This window comes from Apteryx mantelli, chromosome 16 (genome assembly GCF_036417845.1).
Source record: "Apteryx mantelli isolate bAptMan1 chromosome 16, bAptMan1.hap1, whole genome shotgun sequence".
NCBI lineage: Eukaryota > Metazoa > Chordata > Aves > Apterygiformes > Apterygidae > Apteryx > Apteryx mantelli.
In genome coordinates, this window is record NC_089993.1 from 13452919 (window position 1) to 13472565 (window position 19647).

At 39.0% G+C, this 19647-nt stretch overlaps 1 protein-coding gene across 1 annotated transcript; it reads right to left on the bottom strand.

The window, feature by feature from the left end:
• Nucleotides 1–208: 208 nt before the first annotated feature.
• On the bottom strand, nucleotides 209–18299 carry CCZ1 (CCZ1 homolog, vacuolar protein trafficking and biogenesis associated). Its single transcript, XM_067306608.1, has 15 exons — nucleotides 18107–18299; nucleotides 16502–16599; nucleotides 16298–16391; nucleotides 16126–16200; nucleotides 14997–15044; nucleotides 14268–14351; nucleotides 11742–11917; nucleotides 10056–10137; nucleotides 8165–8226; nucleotides 7131–7242; nucleotides 6505–6538; nucleotides 6042–6159; nucleotides 3092–3250; nucleotides 1787–1914; nucleotides 209–553 (listed from the first exon to the last, which is right to left on the bottom strand). Exons 1-15 carry the CDS (start codon nucleotides 18203–18205, stop codon nucleotides 498–500), a joined length of 1425 nt encoding a protein of 474 aa, XP_067162709.1. The 5' UTR covers nucleotides 18206–18299; the 3' UTR covers nucleotides 209–497.
• Nucleotides 18300–19647: the final 1348 nt, after the last annotated feature.

The following is a 19647-nucleotide window of genomic DNA, read 5'->3' on the forward strand; positions in this document are numbered from 1 at the left end:
TTTTATGTAACTATTTGACAACAAAAAAAATAAAACAAGTTGAAGCAAGACTTTCTAAGAATAGGTGAAGCTAGAACACATGAAATTTAGTGTTAATCAGACATAGGTCAGAGGTCTTTTTTAACTAGCAATCTAGTTTCACATGGTGAAAAATTACTAAAAAGTCACAGTATGATGCAAATGAACACAGGGAAACAAAAAGATGCCCTTAAAAGTGTAACAATTATTAGTTTTATTTTCCAGTAAAATATTCACATAACAATATCAGAATGGAATGGTACAGATGAATTCAGACTGGTTTTAATTAGTTTGCTGATAAACATTTTTAAAATCTAAAAATTTTATGATCAGTTTACAGATTTTAGTAGAAATTTGATTCTTACAAAGCAAGTATTGCTTTACTATTGTCATTATTCCAGTCAATAATATGACTAATAACTTCTCACGTTGAACAAGTGTCTGGTGTTGACATCTTCAATAAATCAGCCCTTTGCAGATCAATCCAAGAAAAAAATATTATTAAACTGTGTTGCACAAAGTTTCTTCACTTCTTCTGTAAAAAAAAAAAAAAAAAAAAAATCAATACAATATTTTACAAGAGCCTGTGTAAGAAAAACTCTTGGGATCATCAAGGAGAATACAGTTAAATTCAAATAGGAAAAAAAAACCCAAAACCTAGAGTTCAGGGTAGAAAATACACCTATCAATTCCATTGTTTTCAGTAAGAGAAAGCTGAGTCAAGTCTGAAGTTTCAGACTGTCTGAAAACTGAGTTGTACTTTAAGTGGCTGAAGTGTAAATGGTGACTTCAGTTTGCTGCTAGGCCATTCACCTTGTCAAACCTTTACACTGCAACAGCAGAAGAGCTAGTTTCCACACAAGAAAGTACATTTTTACCCCTGCTTCAGGCAGGGGGAAGTACTGGAGGCATTACTGTAGCCTGTTAAAATCAGTCACCAGAAATTTTGTGTTGCGCTACTTAGCAGGCAGTGTTTCAGGGGTAGCAGTACTTCCTAAGTTTATCAGGCACAGAAATACTCATTTACTATTTCTATACAGCAGGTTTGATCCTGAAAGACAATTAGCAGTCATTAAACAAGTCACCTCACCAGATCCTCTTTCCAAAATTTAGGTTACTAGGCTTTCTTAGAAAGATATTAGTAAACTCATCCCATCCTCTAAGTGAGAGCATTGGCTTCTGTTAAAACACTGAACCCCTCACCATTACTGCAAGTAAAGTAATACCCAAACTGTCATTTTTCTTGAAAATCAGTCTATTTAAAAGCTTTTGCATCTTAATATTCATTTGCACTTTTAGTCAGAATAAATTAGTCTTAGAATGGCATTAGTAATTCCACAGTAACGGAATGAGGATTGCTAGCAGGAGAAAGACATTATGGACAAATAACCCACCCATGGATCACTGACTGACCAAAAAAAAACAAACCAAAAAAACCCAACCCAAACCAAACCAACCTAAGTTAGATGTAAATATACTCACCTCTCACCTGTAATACACTTCATTAATTACTCCTAAACAAAACTCACAGAGCACTCCTCTATTATTTCAAGGAGGAAGAATGATTAATAATTAAGAATCTCTGCTAAATATTTATGTTGTTCTTTCATAGCAGCTAGAAGACAGACTAAAACCTTATGCAAACTTACCTGGTCTGTTATAGATCAATCTCTCTCTAAATTTCTCATGAGATGGATTTTATTACTTCTCCAGGGACATATATTTTAGTAGTAACTGTATTTAAAGGATAATAAAAGACAATCCTTACCGTTAACTTCAATCAGATTTGCATTTTTTTGATTCAAAATAACATACAGTTCTCGCTGGTCGGACTTTTTCCCAACTACCCAATAATCACTCATTGCCTTCACAATAATTTCCTCATCTTCATCAACTCTGAAAGAAGTTTCAGAAAGCATGTGTTAAGAACAGTATCTCAAGACGATGGCAGCAAGTTGGTCTTTAACAAATGTAAGCTCTCCTAATGGTTATGAATAATCCAAAAGTGAACCAACGGCCTGATGTCAAGACGACCTGTGGTTGTGCCACACCAAATAGATACAGAGTACTGAACTTGGACGTAATTCAGCATAGCAGAATGAAGACTTCATAATCTATTTGGAAGAATTATATCACCAGATGAGTAAATCATTAATTTGTCCATCAGCCAAACACTCCAGTGCTCTGAAGAAAACCACCTATCCTCCGCAGAGTCAAGGAGGCATTTCACCGCATTATCTTTTGCTACACGACAACCAAATAACAGAAACTGCAGAGGGTATGAAGATACTAAACTCTCACCTGTCTACTTGTTAAACCTAGAACTAAACCATGCTGAACAACTTGGTCTCTTGTATAAGGCTGTCACTAACACAGTATTTTTATAATATGATGAAAAAAATTTTTTTGATTTATAGAGAAGTTAAAACCTTATCTTATACAGAGCAAGACAAAGCACTGGTCGCTGGTTAGTTACAGACACCACCACAATCATGCAGCATTTACCTGTTCTTTAAGAATTTCTGTAGTGATAGAGGGTCTCCCCCATCTTGAAATAGATAGCAGGATACCATTTACAAGCAGCCAATTACCTTCTCAATCAGCAGTACTGCAGTAGCTGCAAGGTTACTATTTCGAGTATTGTCCAATCCCAGAAAGCAGCCAGGTATTTCAGAGGAGGGTATTATAATCCCATCATAGGTAGAAGCAGGTTTCCCTGTCCCCTGTATTACTTATTCTGAGGTAAGACAATGACTTAAGTGCAAAAGCACTAGGCTTCAGGTCCTTTCTAAGTTCATTATGGCAACTCTGAAGGTTCAAATAGATAAAATATTTTCATGGCTATCAAAATCCTAGCCCAGTATTTTTTAAAAGGACAAGAAAAGTTTTGGTTACATAGGACAGACTCTTCTTGTAAGCAACACAAAATACTAAATATGACCTGCATATACAGTTTGTCTTACAGGCTGTGAACAGCCTTCAGCAAACAAAAAAAGACATGGAAGACTTTGGTCATTTGAAAAAAAAGTTATTGACAGATGGAGTTACAGACTATTTAATAGTTAAGCATTACCTGGAGAAGTCACTGTTGATGTCACCGAGAATCTTCATGAGGTCAGGGTGGACAGATGCAAGTGATACACTGGGTGTCTTCCTCATGTGAATTGTACTCTTCTCTGCCAAGTTCATGTGATTGAAATAGATAAACTTAAACTGAGGCTCTTTCTCAGCCCTAGAAAGATTCAAAGGAAAAAAAAAAAAGTGACTTGCAAACCTCAGACATCCTGAAGTTACCTTCACATGGAAGAGACCAAGTATCCTAAAGACTTGTGTCATGATCAGACTTCATTTTAATAATAAAAATAAATTCAAAAAAAAAGCCTCCAAACCAACCAGTTTTTCCCCCTTTTTTATTTACTAGGAGCCTAAGCAACAGAAAGAGAGAGGAATCTAAGGGTCTTGTCCCACATCTCAGCAGTAGTTTGTTCATATCTTTCTAATGAGCCATTTTGTCTCTGCCCCCATTTTGTTTTCTTGCTGCCTTCCCCTGGATTGCCTCCAGTCAGTCCAGTCCTGGTTTGAATAGATGGTAAGTCTTTAATGTGATCAGTGAGGAATTTTCCAGTCACATCTTTGTTATATTCTAGACAAAGAACTCTTCCTTGACCTAGGCAATAAGATTTTCCCCCATCATTTTTGTGGGCCAAATATGAGAATACTTCCAAACTTCTGCCTTGCTCCTCCTCTACTTTCTCTTTTAATAAGGTAAATAAAATCTTTCACTTACAGCTGTAATGTTGGTGGAAGCCACAGAAAATTCAGATTGGCAAAAACTGGCTATAGCATTTGGTACTTCAGACTATGTATTATTTAGAATCAGGGAGATACTGTGATGACACCGCTCACCTTAGCAAACAACTAGATACCCTTGCTCTCTGTCACCCAAATGCATTAGTGTCAAGAAACTGTATCATGTTTTCAGGACACCATGGCATTAAACTTTAAAAGAGTTAAAGCAGCTAAAGCCAGTCTTACTAAGGCCCGGGTGACATAAAAAGCAAGTTTAATGATTTAGTAGATCAACGCGATTTCAAGTGCATCCTACTCTACACTCTGCAATTTTGCCTATTTGGGGTGCTACAACTAAAGTCAGTACAAGCTAACGTTAGTATTTTTAGCTTAATTCCTCTTTTGTTGTCATATCTAACTGTTGTTCTTGCTCCCCCAACTAACAAGTCCATTAAAAAAAAAAAAGTTTTTTTAATGGAGATTCTACTACAGTTCTAAGTGAAGTAAATTTTTCAAAATGTTAATGTCCTTTTCCATTTGACATTATATTTAGCAGGACTAAGGTAACAACTAAAAAACCCTAAGTGTTTTCCTCACCCATCATACACAGCAGCACTTCAGGAAGCAGTAATTTTGGATAAAAGTACTCGACTGTAAAGTTTGCATTATAACTATCACCTAATCTACTCAGAGAAGTCTCTGTTTCAAACTACTTGACAAAAGTTGTTCTAGTATGTAGGACTTCACTTTCTTTGTAACACAGACACACACAAAAAAGAAACCAACTTCAGCATCCCAAATAAAACCTGGGATATACGTCAGCCTGGCAGAGACTATGGCAGCACATGAATGTTATGCAGCGCAGATTTGGACAGTTGGGAGAAGAGGAAGGAGGAAGAGGGGACAACAGTTGAACCTGCAGGAAGAAGGAAAAAAAAAAAAAGCCAAACCCACCCACTCCACCTCCCAGAACAGGTAGGGAATTATGAAATAAAGCAAGACCAGGCAGATGAGAAAACTGGAGACTCTTCCCATTTCCCTCCCAGGGTTCAGAGCTAGGAAGTGATAAGAGAAAGGAGATCACAAGAACCTGGGCCCAAGGGAGTATCTCAACATTAACAAGCAAAGACTAGAACTTCAGTCCTGTTGAAGCCACACACTTTGCCCAAGCAAGCTACCCTGAAGTAGACCACACTGGACCTTTCTAGGGCTCCTCCCAACAGGAGCTGGGTTCATCAAAGCCCACTTATCTAACTGTAGGCTACATCTTGTTTCAAAAGAAGTACCACTGTGAGCAGCCCATACACCCTGACATGCAAGAAGTACAGTACTTCTACAAATGAAAAGCAAACAAGAAAATGAAGCTTCTGAAAGGTCAAACTAGATTTCCATTTCCTCGTCTCAGTCAAGGACTCACCCGAGAAGGCTTATGCCCAGGTTGTCCAACAGACATGTGGCGTGAATTTGTAACAGAGCTAAGAGTTGCATACACTCTGTCTGTGCTGTGAGTGCTTGAGTGCTTGTGTCTAATGCAATATTCAAACAGAGCTGTCAGGCTCTACTTTAAGTGAAAAGTAAAGTTTTCAGTTATTTTTTCACATTATACAAGACAGCAGTCTTGGAAAGCAGAAGTCAAAAGGAAACCAGCAAAAGAATGGAGGTGAGCACAAAGCTAATGTGCATTTGAGTCTTCAAAACATCTAGTTGCCCAAAGGCTATTTGTGAACATTATGAGATTCTGTTTTTCCTTAAGAAAAGTTGAAAGCATAAAAAAGAAGTTGAGATTTTGTAGTGTACTGTACTTCAGCACAGGGGGGGAAAAAAACAACAAAAACAAACAGAAAACTACCACTTCAGCTACCGCATTTTTGCCAGCATGTAACTATTTGCGCAAATGCAGTAATCTGTAGAACTGATAATTTCCAAGGATCAGCTAGTTTCAGCTCACATATGAAAGAAGCAAGTTCCACCTGCTGTATCTGAGTACACAATCAACATTCATTTATAAATTAACAATATCTATGTTGTTACTTCGGGGAGACCTGAATATGCAACAACAGGCACTTTATAAATGCATAAGGTAGAGAAAGGTAGATTAACATCATTTAAGGTGCACAGTTAACTCAATACTTCCAACGTTTGGGCTCATGTTACTGTTATTTAAGCAGTTCATTAAAACTAATTTTTAACCACGTGATAAAGGACTGCAATAGGAAAAGTAGTGCAGTACAAACCCCGATATTCTCTTGTTGATGTTGTATTGTTCACATATGTCTGATGCTAACACGGTGAGTTGAGGCCCAACGATGCTGTCCAGTTTACGGCAAAACTCCAGTGTCGGTGGAATTGAAGCTACATCGCAGTTAAAGAATAGAGAGGCAGATGAGATTCTCCTCCAAAAGTAGAAGCTAAATATTTTGTAGCTGCTTTCTTTAACCATCAGTGAGAGTCCTGGGACAAATTTCTCCCTTAATTATAGCCACACAGTTTGCAAATCATCCCGAAGGTTAATTGAAGCAATATTTAGTCATTTTAGCATGTATATACCACTGGAGCAGAATAAAAAGGCTGATAAAAGCATTCATGAAGAACAGGCTCAAATAAACCTGAGTATTTTCAAGAGTAAAACAAGTTGTAATTAATAGCATTTTGTATTAGCTGTGTCTTCCCAAAGAAGTGATACTAATAGGTACTTACCGTCAATCATAAAGCAGACGGCTGCACTCATAGCCTGGAACAAAAAAGTTAAAGCAAAAAAACATTTACAACAGGTTACCTCAACTACACAAATACATAATGATACTTCAGTGAAGTCACACACAGACAAACCAGATAAGTTCAAAAACCTTGTTTAAAGCACTTCAGTGGGAAAATCTTTTTGCAATCCTGCACAACACAGGATAGTTAAGATTATAAAAATCCTTAACTGGGCTGAAGTTAAGTTGTAGGGGAAAGATTAAATTTGCTAAAAATGCAAAATATATGTATGCACAAAATTTGCATTTCATTAAAAAAATTAAATTCTTAGTTCCATTGATTAATGCAATACAAAGCCAGGTGTGAAACCACTTAAAGCAACTGAAGGCTGGTACTTTATTTTGATAAAACAACTGTTTGCTTTGAAGAGGGTCCAGGAGCGGGGAGAAGAGGATTTGGGTTTTAAAGCTGCTTGCTAGAAACTCCAGAGTTTTCCTTCTCTTTGCTCTTATTTGGTCCTATTGATTTATCTTTTTATGCAATTCATAAGCAATTCACAGCACTGTCTTCTTCATGGTATAGACATTCCTAATACTAAGGAATAATCACAGAGAAAAATGTAATACCTTATAAACAATTAAATGAAGCTCTTCGTAAGTGTCATCAGTGTTAACAAATATTTTGGGGAATCGGCATTTTGCTTCTGGATCATTAAGATTTAAAGGCCCAGTCAGAAACCTAGAAAACAATTCAATAGGTTGGATGTGATTAATTCTTATACTTCAGTTTTTCCTATTTAACAGATGTTCTTGAAACTAGCAATTACTTGCATGCATGAATATATTTGAATACAATGAGTTTTCAGCTGTCCAGATAGGCATAGAGCCTCTCCTCTTTGTATATTCTCTCTCTCAGTACTCGTGCATTTTCAAAGTATTATTTACAGATATGCTCCAAACAGTTACAGGAACAGGATCAGGATCAGAAAGCCCACATGAAAATAATACTAAGGAAATAAACTGCACAGATCATCAGGGGAACAACAACAAAATCCCTTCAACATTTGAGACATGACTTTCTTTGAAAACCCTTTTTGTGTTGCTGGAAAAGCATTCTTCTTTTGCTTTCCAGCTGGATCTTCAGATTAGCTTTTGGTAGAACAGTGGTGCACTACAAGCACCTGGAATTTGGGAGGAAAAGTAGGGGAGCATATGCCAGTGTCCCCATCCCAACAGAATACACTAAGTCAGGCAAGGCGAATTAGAATGATTAGAGGAAGATGTCAAGAACCATCACTTATTCCAAATAATGTTGCCCAGCTGCTAAGTGCAGAATCCTCCCCCTCTGATACACTGAGGACATCACTAGACACATTGTTTTACGCCTCTGTCTGAAACATCTGACTAAAAGGAAGAGACTGGAGCAGTGCTGAAATTTTTCACGCAGTACATTAAGAATAGCAGGGAAGAAAAATAAACATTTAGTAACTTTAATGAAGCCTCTTCTCTCTTTCCCAGGGGCCAGGTTCTACACTGTACTGACAACTGTGCAACCTTGTGGAGGGACTGTGTGTGGAACAGGGACCCAGGACAAATTCACTCCTCTCAAACATCTTCCCCTTGAGGGAAGCAGCAATAGATGATGAGTTAATAAGAGCTACCTTCCATAGTGTTGCAGATTTCCTGGCATTTCAGCACGTATTGGAGAATCTCTTCCTGCTAACTGAAGCAAAAAAGAACAAGCACAGAAAGAAAACTGCTTAGAGGTATTTTCTATTATTTTTTGTGGACTGTCTATAAATTATATCCAAGGAAGCCAATTTCAAAAAATACCATTCATCAAGATATATACTGTTTGTGTAACACAAACAAGGAAGGCTAAAGTGTACAAGATACAGATAGAACTGGGCATTCTGATTTTGTGTTTATTAATTTAATAACTTAGCCTATGGAGCTTTTTCTGGATAAATAACTCCCTTTGGTCTTACGGCTCTCCTTGTGTATTTAGCCTTTAGCTAAAGTAACTCATTTGCAGTAGTGAGTACAGTCAGTCCTGTGAAATAGGGAAGTATCTTCACTACACAGGTGTGAAACTGATGCATTTGAGTTCTTCAAAGTGACGTGTGGGCAAGACAGCTGCGTTCATTGCATCTGCTGTGCTCAAATCCCCTATTAGTAACACAAAGAACAGACAGTGTTTGAGCGCTCACGAAGATCATGTGCTCAAGAGCAGAAGCACATGCTGTGTTTCAACTTATGAGGCTGTGCAACACTGCTTACATGGCTACCTGCAATTATTTATTGGATGCATCATCTAACCAGCTAGACACTTAGGCTCACAAAAAGCTCACTGAAATTACCAGGTATGTGTTTATATGATCTTCTTTTTTGTTATCAGTTATTCCACAGTACTCTCTCCTGTTTTTAGTTGGTTTACAGTGAGAATCAACTCAAACTGTTAGTGCTGCAAATGTAAACTACATTACCATAGTCATCTGTGGGAATGACTCCTTTTTGTTCTTAGCACTGAAGCTTATATTCTGAGGTGGAAAAATTCAAGTCAAACCTAAGGTTCCCTCTTCAGTTGTAAACACCACATAACAGCTATTTAAATAGCTACACGTATAGATTTTCGGAGCTCAGGGAACAATGGGCTTTCCCAGCTTCACCTCCATATGCTAGGCCACTGATGGCTGCAACAAACACACTAAGTAGAATGGCCCTTCTCTGAAAGGCTCACTAAAAATATCTGTAGATGCTTACTTGATTCAATTACGGGAGAAGAGAAGGTCCTGTCAATAACGTTTCATGATTTTTGAAATTCACTTCAAGCAGTGTGAAACCTCTCTTCAAACATTGAGCTGCTGGACAGAGGCTCTGAAGTCAACTACTAGCTATTTGTGCAGTGTAAAGAATTCCTAAGATGTATATCAGAAGTGGTGTATTTGATCCCTGCTTTACTAACCAGAAAAACAACAGACAATTTAGTAAGTCACATGTTTAAGTCTTACACAACTTCAAACAGTAACATCATACCCATCTTCGGTAGACCCAAATGCATATATATTTTAAATCATTTAATTTTTAAATACTTTCATAAAAATGCTGTTTTCTCACGATGACAGAAGTGTATGAGAAAGGCAGCTAGACACACAGCTTATTTCAATCCTATTGTCCACTAGCAATAAAGGATTCAGTTCTCTACACAACTCCGCCTTGAACGGTTTGTAGGCTTTTTTTTGAAGGTGAGAGTTAAGTCAATATATAATATTCACTGAAGTTTTTTCAGAAGGTCTCCGCTGTTGCTATAGGCAATCATCAGGTATTAGCTGTCACTAAAGTCCCTATCACCATCCCATACTCAAATTACCAGAATTCATACTCTAAATGGTAGGTACAAATATTACCAAGTGTAGTTAAGTGCTCCAAAAGCAATACATTTCACACTCCTAAACTGAAGTTTAAAGGAGGAGGGAAAAGAGATACTGATCTTTGATATTTTAGAGCTAAGTGTTACAAGACTGAAAAAACAAAACAAAAAGCCCATCATACCTCAGGCTCCATGTGCCTTGGGAACAGGGATGTTGTGAGATACTTGTACAGAATTCTCATGTCATCTTGTTCCAGTCCGCTCCTAGAGCATCAGGGAGAGTTAGAAATGCACATGATGTTTGTGCTACGGTTCTCAGATCACCCGTTTCCCCCTAACCGCAATCCAGGCGATAAAGCACACCTCCCTGCTGCACCACACCAAGCTAGGGTGGCAATCCTTCAGTGTCTCAGTACCTCCGGTCCCAGAATATTCATTTTTAATAGAAAGCTAGTTCATTTGCTAAATTCAAGACATATCTAAAATAGCTGTAAAATACAAGAGTCATATCTCCTGCTTTTAATCCATATTTGATGTCATAGTTATGTAGTGCAAGCACAGAGTAATGGGATTTTTTTTAAACAAGTCTTCCACAAAATAAACAAGGTTCCTCATCTGAGACACGGTGCAATTCTCTTATGATTCCTAAAAGCCTTTAAATAAGATAATGTCCAGCTACAAGTGAAACAGTATGCCATAAACAGTTGTGCCATGTCAGTAAATACCCTAAAAAAGTCTAAAACAGCTGAGGAGTTGCTGTTGATTTTGCAAACTTAAATATTCTTCTTTGTTAAAAATGCAAATTTTGTCAATGTTTTCCACAGAGGGAGCTGGGAGATATTACAGAATAACTTCAAGTAAATCAAACATGCCTTCCCAATGCTTATTACTTTTAGCTGCCCCTGCAAAACCAAATACAGATTTATAAATTAGTTCTTTTGCTTGGTTTCCTATGGAAGCCAGGGTTATACAATACACCTCCTGTCTGTCAGTCTCCTATTCCCTCCTCAATAACTTTTGAATCCACTTGTCATATTTCTACCTAATTTAAGAGTAGTTCTGATAGCTCGGAACTTTCACAAACTTCATAGAAGACCGCCATCTTCGGTGGTTCATTAAGAGCAAGACTCACATCTATGTTCAATAAATATCTGGCAGAATTGGAAGAAGGTGGAATTATTGCAGGCAGGCAGGAACTGATTGATTTAAGAGAAGCATAAAATATAGAACTATAAGAACAGGCTTTGCTAATTTCAAGGCTCAAGCAATAACCTTTCCTAGTTTAAAAACAAACAAACAACTTTCTTTTTAAAAAGCAGTTAATTAGAATAGTTATCCTGATTACCTACATCCATACTGAACCATGTTACTTGTTACATAAATTCTAGTAATGTACCTGTTCTAGCCAAGAAGCTTCGCTACTTCGTTTTGATATAAAAAGAGAAAGCTAGATTTCAAGTATTCTGACACTGATCATTTGCACTATAACAGACTAAAAAAACATGCATGTGGTCACCTAAGGGAGCAATATGTTTTTAAACTGCCCCTATAGGGGGCTGAGAGCACATCTGATTTCAAATGAATCATCATCTTTGGTTGGGGGGAAGGGAGGGGTACAGAAGGAAAGGCAAAAAATAATGAAAGAGGGATTATTATTTTTTGCACTAATTGTAAGTGTCATCTCAGTTCTAGATGCATATCTTCTCTCAAAAATAGAAACAATATTTAAACAAACAATGATCAGGGTGCTATTCTTAAGTTCCCCTTTTCATGTAACTCTTGCACTGTTTCAGAAGCTTTGCTATTACGGCACGTATTTATAGGATGAGAAATTAAAGACATGGAAAACAAATGATTGAAGCACCTACCAGATAAGCTGATCATTGTAGAGAAATGCAGTATACTTGACTATGTTCAGGCTTTCTTCCATCCTGTTAATAAACGACTGAATTTTCAAGTAAGTCATTTTATCCAATGGAAAGAAGCTGATTCCACAAAACACATCCAACAGGTCGCAAGACTGTAAATGCAATGTCTGCAAGTACTAAGAGAATAAAGACAGTTGTTTTTTACAATTCAGAAAACTTCCAATGTGTAGATTTAAATGACAAATTTGACTCGAATCCCCTGTAATCCAGACTAACAATCCATGTATCCCTTCCAGTTCTGCATGTATGAAGTGCTCCTTCACTAGAATGTGTCTCTGTGATTCCAGATGGCAATTTACTATTATTTAATCATAGTGGTAACAGCTTTTAAGGCAAGCTCAAGATCTTTTGAGAGTGTAAGAAAGTACAGCCTTTCTTAATAATATTTAATTTCATAAGTAACTCTATAAAGTATTAGCAGATTGATAAATCCATTAGCTTTCAATGTGCAGAGAAAAAGATCCCTTTTTAGTATTTTGTTTCTTCATAAATTTTAAGCTCTACCATGAGATTTTAGATGCACTATCAAATGCTCTGCTCTGTGAAAGATGAATTATCACATGGCTCCCTCTAGAGACAGCTGTACAGTCATTTCACATTACCAAAACAAGTAGGAAAGCATGTGTCCCATTTCTGAACTTCAGTGCTTAGCACTGTGTACAATATTATCCAACTAGACTAGCAGGAAAAAGCTGACAAAAAAATGTTTCATACACACGAGGCAGCATAGATAAAGCAAGTTATTTTTTAAATTAAGTCATTACAAAATTCTTTGTATACCAAGTGAAAACTTGCATTCAACCAAGCACATGCATTCATTCCTTCAGCACTGATCAGATCTATGTATTCAGCTTTGTAGAATAATTTTATTAGCTTAAAATAGCTAGAGCCTACGCAATTCTAAACTGAATAGGAACATCCTCGTTCACATTTACATATTTGCAATACTTACAGATAGACAACATGACAAGCGCCTGTCACAAAGAGTTTATAACCTAACGCTCATTTCATGCAAGAGGTTCAATGCAGTCCAAGCCTGACATCAGCATGTAGCGAATTCATTCAATAAGGTTATAACTGAACAGCTTGCACAATCAAACTTCCTAAGCACTTCTAATTCCCCAGTGAAGAAAAGAAACAACTTTTGCTTGGATTTCTTTCTGCTATACAAACCTATAGCAATTACTGGTTTATCTTCAGTAGGAACTTCAAAAAAAAATGCAATGTTTTAAAGATCAAAATCTATTACTTCCCTTTTAGTCATGTTCTATTTTTGAATTTAGTGTAGACAGAAGCATATACCAGCTAACCAAACAAGTACTCCTTGTGCCAACAGGGTTCATTCTAGGGCTATGATGGCTTTAACAAAAATCACAAGAGAAAGCTGTCCTAAAAATCAGACTGAACTGTACTTTTGTTTACACTGAAACAACATTAAGTCACTATTATTTTTTAAAAAACCATTAGAGAACAACATTTTAAACACCAATATATGCTTTCTACACTCTATCACTGATCAGAGATATCAATATTCAGATCTCTGCCACTAGAGAATTAACTGCTGACAGCAGTCCTGTTTCCTTCTGTGCAAAGGAGGAAGAGGAAGGCAGACAGGCATTTGGTTGCCATCTCCCAAAGCTAGCTTGAAGGAACTTTTCATGCAGAACTCAAAGTTCTGCCACATGTGACTATGCAGTTACTTTATGCAAAAGATGCATGAACAGTATTTGGTTGACTTCTTGCTCCGAAATAGGTTTTGCTTTCCATCTTTTTACTTAAAAAAGTTGCTTTTCAAGATTGAAGTTCAATAGTTAACAATTGAAGACAAGTTATAGTAGAGGTGTATTTCCTGAAACTTCTCAGGCCTGACTACTAATTCCACATGCAAAAAGACCTATAATTAAAAATCACAATTATCCATCATTTCACAGTACTATGGGACTTCAATATCTGTGCACACAGGTCGTGGAATCTTCGCTCTTGCATATATTCAAGACTCAACTGGCAAAGCCCTACGCAGCCTAGTTTGAATTATCCTGTGTTATCCTTCTTTGAGCAGGAGGTTGGACTACATGACCTCTCTAGATTCCTTCCAACCTGAATGATTCTATGATTCTGTAACAATTACTCAAATACGTCTGTACAGAATATTATCACACTAATCAATTAAATGTTAAAGCAGAATTTTCAAAGAATGAGCATGATTCCATCAGAAAAAAAATCCAATGGCTAAGCTGTTCCACCAAGCTAATGACTATGTTTTTAGTTCAACACCATTTAAAGAATCTGCCATGATAGTAGGAGGCAGGAAGTATTTGAAAAATGAGTAATCGGAATTTTTGTCTTGCTACTACATCTTTTCCACTGTGTATGTTTTAGAATCACACTGCAGGCACTCAGAGAAGAGTTTGCATTTTATTTCCAAAGCAGTAGCACACACTATGTACCTGAAAAGTGAGATCTTACCCGATGGAAGAATTTCTCTAGTCTCTCCTTTAGAGCTTTTACACCTCCATCTTCCATGGCTTTCAGGAACGTGCCATTGAAAAGCTAACAGTAAAAAAAAAAAAAAAAAAAAAAAAAAAAAAAAATCATTTGGATAATTAGTTACATTAATTTCTTGTAACTCAACTATGAATATAACTAGATTACAATCTAGCTTGCTTCCCAGTACCTCAACTCTGCGTAGATCCAAATTTATCTCATCTTTATTGAAAAAGCCTCTCAGACTTACATAGTCCAAGTACATATGGCAGTAGCAGCAGAATTAGATAGCAAAAGCAGCAAAAAACTTCACCATTAGAGAAGTTAAACCTGCATTGCTTAAACCATCTTACGCTCTTGCTTTATAAAAGGGAGATTGATGGCCTTTGTCCAATATTGTTTCTCCAATAGATAATGCATAATGCCATCAGAATCATATGCTTATTATTCTAAAAGCACATGAAAGAAGAAATCTGGACTTCAGAGAAATTGGAAGGGTCTTATTTTTACAGTGAGCTAATGAACCAGCACTGGCAGCTGCAAAAGCATTATCTCTTCCATCATCACTATTACAGCTGCAGGAAGAGAACAGACAATAGCAATGAGACAAGCATCTCAAAGCAATGGTGAGCCTGCACATCCAAATGGTACTGCAGAGCTCTCTCTTCGCCCCAGAAAAGGAGCCTCTGTACGATTATTTATTAACTCTACCTTGTACATGCTGTAGCACTGCTGCAAGACCGAACTATAAACCTTGTCCTGTAGAAAAGAGAGCAGGGCATTAATATAACCAGAGGCAGATTTCAAATGTTTTGACTGAGCTAAACATAATACATGTTTTCAAAAAGCTCACACACAAAAATTAGAGAAATCAATCTCTAAAAAGATAAATAATATTTTCAATCAGCATCTAGGATTTTCTTCATACTTATAAAGTATTATTTCAACAAAGGGATTCCCCCCACACCTTTTCTTACATTTAATACCAAAAGCTTTATCAACTCACGCACAAAATATCAGTTACAAACAGTGCAGTTCCCTAAGTGCTGTGGTCAGAAAGAAGCTGACATTCGTTGAACGGCTTCCTCTTCATCCTGTTCTAAGTCTAAAGGAGGTGGGACGCTAGAGCAAGTTGTTGTTTGGCTGGGATCTCACATCAGATGAAAGAAGGCAGTTTTATTGTTTGTTTGGGAAAATAGAGAGACTACAACACCACTCCTTTTCTTTGAACACAATGAGGAACAGAATCTAGTGCACACACTGTAGTGAACAGAAGCAGCATAAGTGACTGACTTTTTAAATGTTACATAACCTGGCCAATTACATTCCCTGCACACAATCAAACTGACATAATGATACTGCGCTTTGGACAAGAAATCTCCTGACAGTTATAAGCTGTTTCACTTCCCAGATTATTAGTAAAGATTACCCGTATTCTTAAGAAAGTAACAACACACACTGTATTTAAACATAACAAAAATAGATTTAAAATCTTACAAGAACCTTATTAAACAAAGAGATCCCAAGTTATATTGGCCTATTCCAAGCAAAAAGCCTTGCAGCAGTATATTTCACTACTGTTTATTAGGTCATCTTGAACTGCTATCTGGATAATTCTCTATCTTACTCTCTTCTTTAAGCTTTATTGCAAAATAATTTGCCCCAGGCCTTTTCCCATTTGTGGCCATATATATATTTTAAGTCAATTTGGCAGCAGCTGAAGAAGAATCAAACTGAAGGTTATTTCTGATGGTACTCTTAAAATACAATATAACCAATTAAAAAAAAAAAAAAGAGAGAGAGAGAGAGAGAGAGACTGGAAAGAAGAGATCAGTGTTACCAGTAATTCTTCTTCCTGATATTCATAGACTGGCTTTCCATCTTTATGTTTTTCTATTATGGGGTTTCGTACAACCTAGAAAGTGGAACAAGCTGGTATGAGACAATGCAGAATGCATTGAGAACATTCTGAAATCATGTTTTAGAAATATGCATATCACGTGCATAAGTACCATGACCATCCAGAAGTTTTCTTCAGGTTCATGGAAAAACTGTCTATTCTTCTGTGTATGTAGGGATTTTGCAGGTTTTGTTGGACTAAAGGTCCTGGGAAGAAAACATCATATATACACACAAAAAGAAAATAAATATGATTGGGAAATCCTAAAAGACAGTGTTCATACTAATTTAATGAGCCATGCAATCATACTTTATACCTTGTAAATTGTACTATAGCTTCACATAGTCCCACATTTCTAATTTTTTCATTCTTTTCTACTTCATTTGGGTGATAGAAGAGAATCTTCTTTTCTTCCTAGAATTTGAAGTAAGAATCAAGGCAAACGTATTTCAACAGAATCAGAGTTAAAGAACACACAATTCATGGTTTGCTTGTTTTTAAACTTTAACCCCTTAATTTCCTAGGCAGAATTTTATCTTGTATCCAAACAGGCTTCTGTAATAATGGATAAAAGGCATGATTTAAGACACTTTAGCAGTCAGTCATCCCAAGAGATCTCAAAATGCTTTATAAATTCCAAGGCTATTGAAATCATAGGCCAAAATTGCTTCACATCTAGTTCAAAGCAGGGCTAGCTTCAAAGCTAGCTCAGATTGCTCAAGGCCTTGTCCAGTCATGTTTCAAGTGAATCTCCAAGGATGGAGACTCCACAGCCTCTCTGGGCCCCCGATCTGGTGTCTGACCACTCCATTGTGAAGAATTTCTTTTTCTATCTCATTGAAATTTCCCTTGCTGCAACTTCTGTCCATTTTGCACCTGTGAGAAGAATCTGTCCTACACTGAGAAACCCAAAACTGAAAGGTACCCACAGACAGTCTCTTAAGTGCTGAATAGAAGGCAGCAATCCCTTCACTTGACCTGCTAGCTATCCTCTAACCAGTGCAGTATACTGCTGTTTTCATCGCCACGAGGACACACTGCTGATTCCTGTACAACCCCTTGTTCACTAGGGCTCTCTAGCCCTTTTCTGCAAGGCTGCTTTCCACCCAGCCGCCCCCGGCCTGTCGCGTGGCGTGGGATTATTTCATTCCCCATGCAGGACACTGCATTTGCCTTTGCTGAACTTCCCAAAGTTCCTGTCATCTCATTTCTCCAGCTTGCTGAGGTCCCTCTGAATAGCAGTCCTGACCTCCAGCACAGCAACAGCTTCCCCCAATTCGGGGTTACTTGTGAACTTGTCAAGCTTTCATTATGTCCCATAATCCAGGCTATTAAAAATACATAATAAATACACTTACTTTAGTACTGCTCTGTGCAGTAAAGACAGAGATTTTACCATACAATGTACTATTACCTAAAAATATAGATTATAGCTTCTTGAATTTACTTATAAAAGATCATGATAACAAGGAATTACTAGCAATAACTTGGATTTAAATAAGATGAACACTGAGGTTTTTTTTCACGTTGTAGGCTAGTCAGCAAATTAACTTTAGAAGAAGTTACCGCATCAGTTAAAAAAAAAAAAAAAAAGTTGCTAAGAGATCAACTCCCCATTTAGGAAATTTTACAAGCTACTGTTGGAAAGAGCCGCAGCTCTTGTTCTGCTTTACCCCCAACCCGAGGCCCCGCTAGGAGCACAGGGCGCTTGTTCCTGCTGCCCCGCGGAGGCGGCGGGTCGCGGCCGCGGGCACAGAAGGCCCCAGCTCGCTCCCCCGCGGCGAAGCTCCCCGGGAGGCGGCGGCTGCTCCGCCAGGCCTCGGAGCGGGGCAGAGCCGGGCCGGGGGCGCCCAGAAGAGCGGGGCCCGCGGCCCTCCTGCCCCCCGGCCCCCCCCGGCCCCGGGACGCGCCGCGCCGGTACCTCTCCCTCTTTGGGCCCCAGCTTGGGGTTGTAAATGAAGAAACTGAGCAGGATCGGAGCGAGCTGTTTCTCCTGGCCGGCTGCCGCCGCCGCCGCCATCCTGGGCCTGAAGCGAGCGCGCCTGGGGCCGGCAGCCGCCACACACCATGGGGAGCGGCCCGGGCCCTGCGCCGCCGCCGCCGGCCCCGCAGCGCTTCCGCCTTCCCTCGCGGCCCGGAAGAGCCGGCGCTGGCCGGGAAGCGCTCCCCGGCGCGGCGCGGCGCGGCGCGGCGCGGCGCGGCGCGGCGCGGCGCGGCGCGGCTCCCTGCAGCGCCCCCGCGGGCGCGGGGAGGAACGGCAGGGGCCGGGCAGCGGCTCCGGGCCACCGGGGTCCCCCCCGGCCCTGCCCCGGGGCGCCTCCGTGAGCCGGGGGGCCGCAGGCGGCTTCCGGGGACTCTGATCCTCCCTCCGCAAGAGCCGGTGACCCCCGAGCCCGGCCGCAGCCCCCCTCCGGCGGCCCCGCTGAAAGGCGCAAGTTGCCAGTTGACTGGAGGGTGCTGCCGCGCTCAGTCACCATTTGGCCAAAACACCCCTTTTCTGAAGAGCAAACAGTGCTGTTCAGTTCCCCTCTGATCCGTTCCAAGCTGCCTGGGAGCTGAAAAAGTAGAAAGGCTTTATTTCTATGGGTAAAACCCAAGATTTGAACGATGAGACCTACAAGTTTGAAAATCTTGAAGGAAATGTCATCCCGCATCACTTAGTGCAGGTAATCCTTTCTCCATAAATGAATGCATTGAATGTGTTCTGATTATTTTTTCTTTCTTCTCTGTCCGGCACACTTAAGTTAGTTGTATTTAACTGGTAACATACTTGAAAAGCTCTTTTGTTACTTTTAAATTCCAATTTTCATCAAAATGCAGTGTGAACTAAATTGTAAGTAAAAATAGGTATATAGTAAGAGATGTATCACTTCCCTTTCTTACAGGAATATGAAGCTTAGGAATTTGAATAAACTTAAGTTATGTAATTGCTTAAATAAGCAGTTAGATAAGGTATAAAGATGTAACCAACATTTCATTCCACCTGGTTATTTAGAAAAAGGTACTGGGAAGCTTCCTTAAAGTTGTGCCAGATTAAGTCTGAAAGAAAGGGATATTTTTCTTGATTTTATTATTATTGACGTTTGGTATTATTTCAGTGTACTGTCATTGCACTGCTCAGTTATACTTACTGCTGATGCCAGCAGTGTAATTCTGGATAGTGCTAATCACGGCCTCAGCAGTTGATGGCTACCTAACAGCCAGCTCAGTGCTGTAGAATAAAGCCTGTGTGGAACAAAGACACTGTAAAACTGTCGTAATTTAATATTTAATCAGTCTGTACCCAAAAAGTGAGTGGCATAAGCAAAAGAGAGATGAGCACTATTTCCCTGGGCTGGTAGGGTTGACGTGCAGGTCTCTCTCATGCCCTGCCGTGATGCCACGGCTGTAAACTCCTGTTTAACCACCGGGCCTGAGCCAGGGGCTGTGCTGACCTGGGCAGGGCCTGGCCTCAGCCCTCTT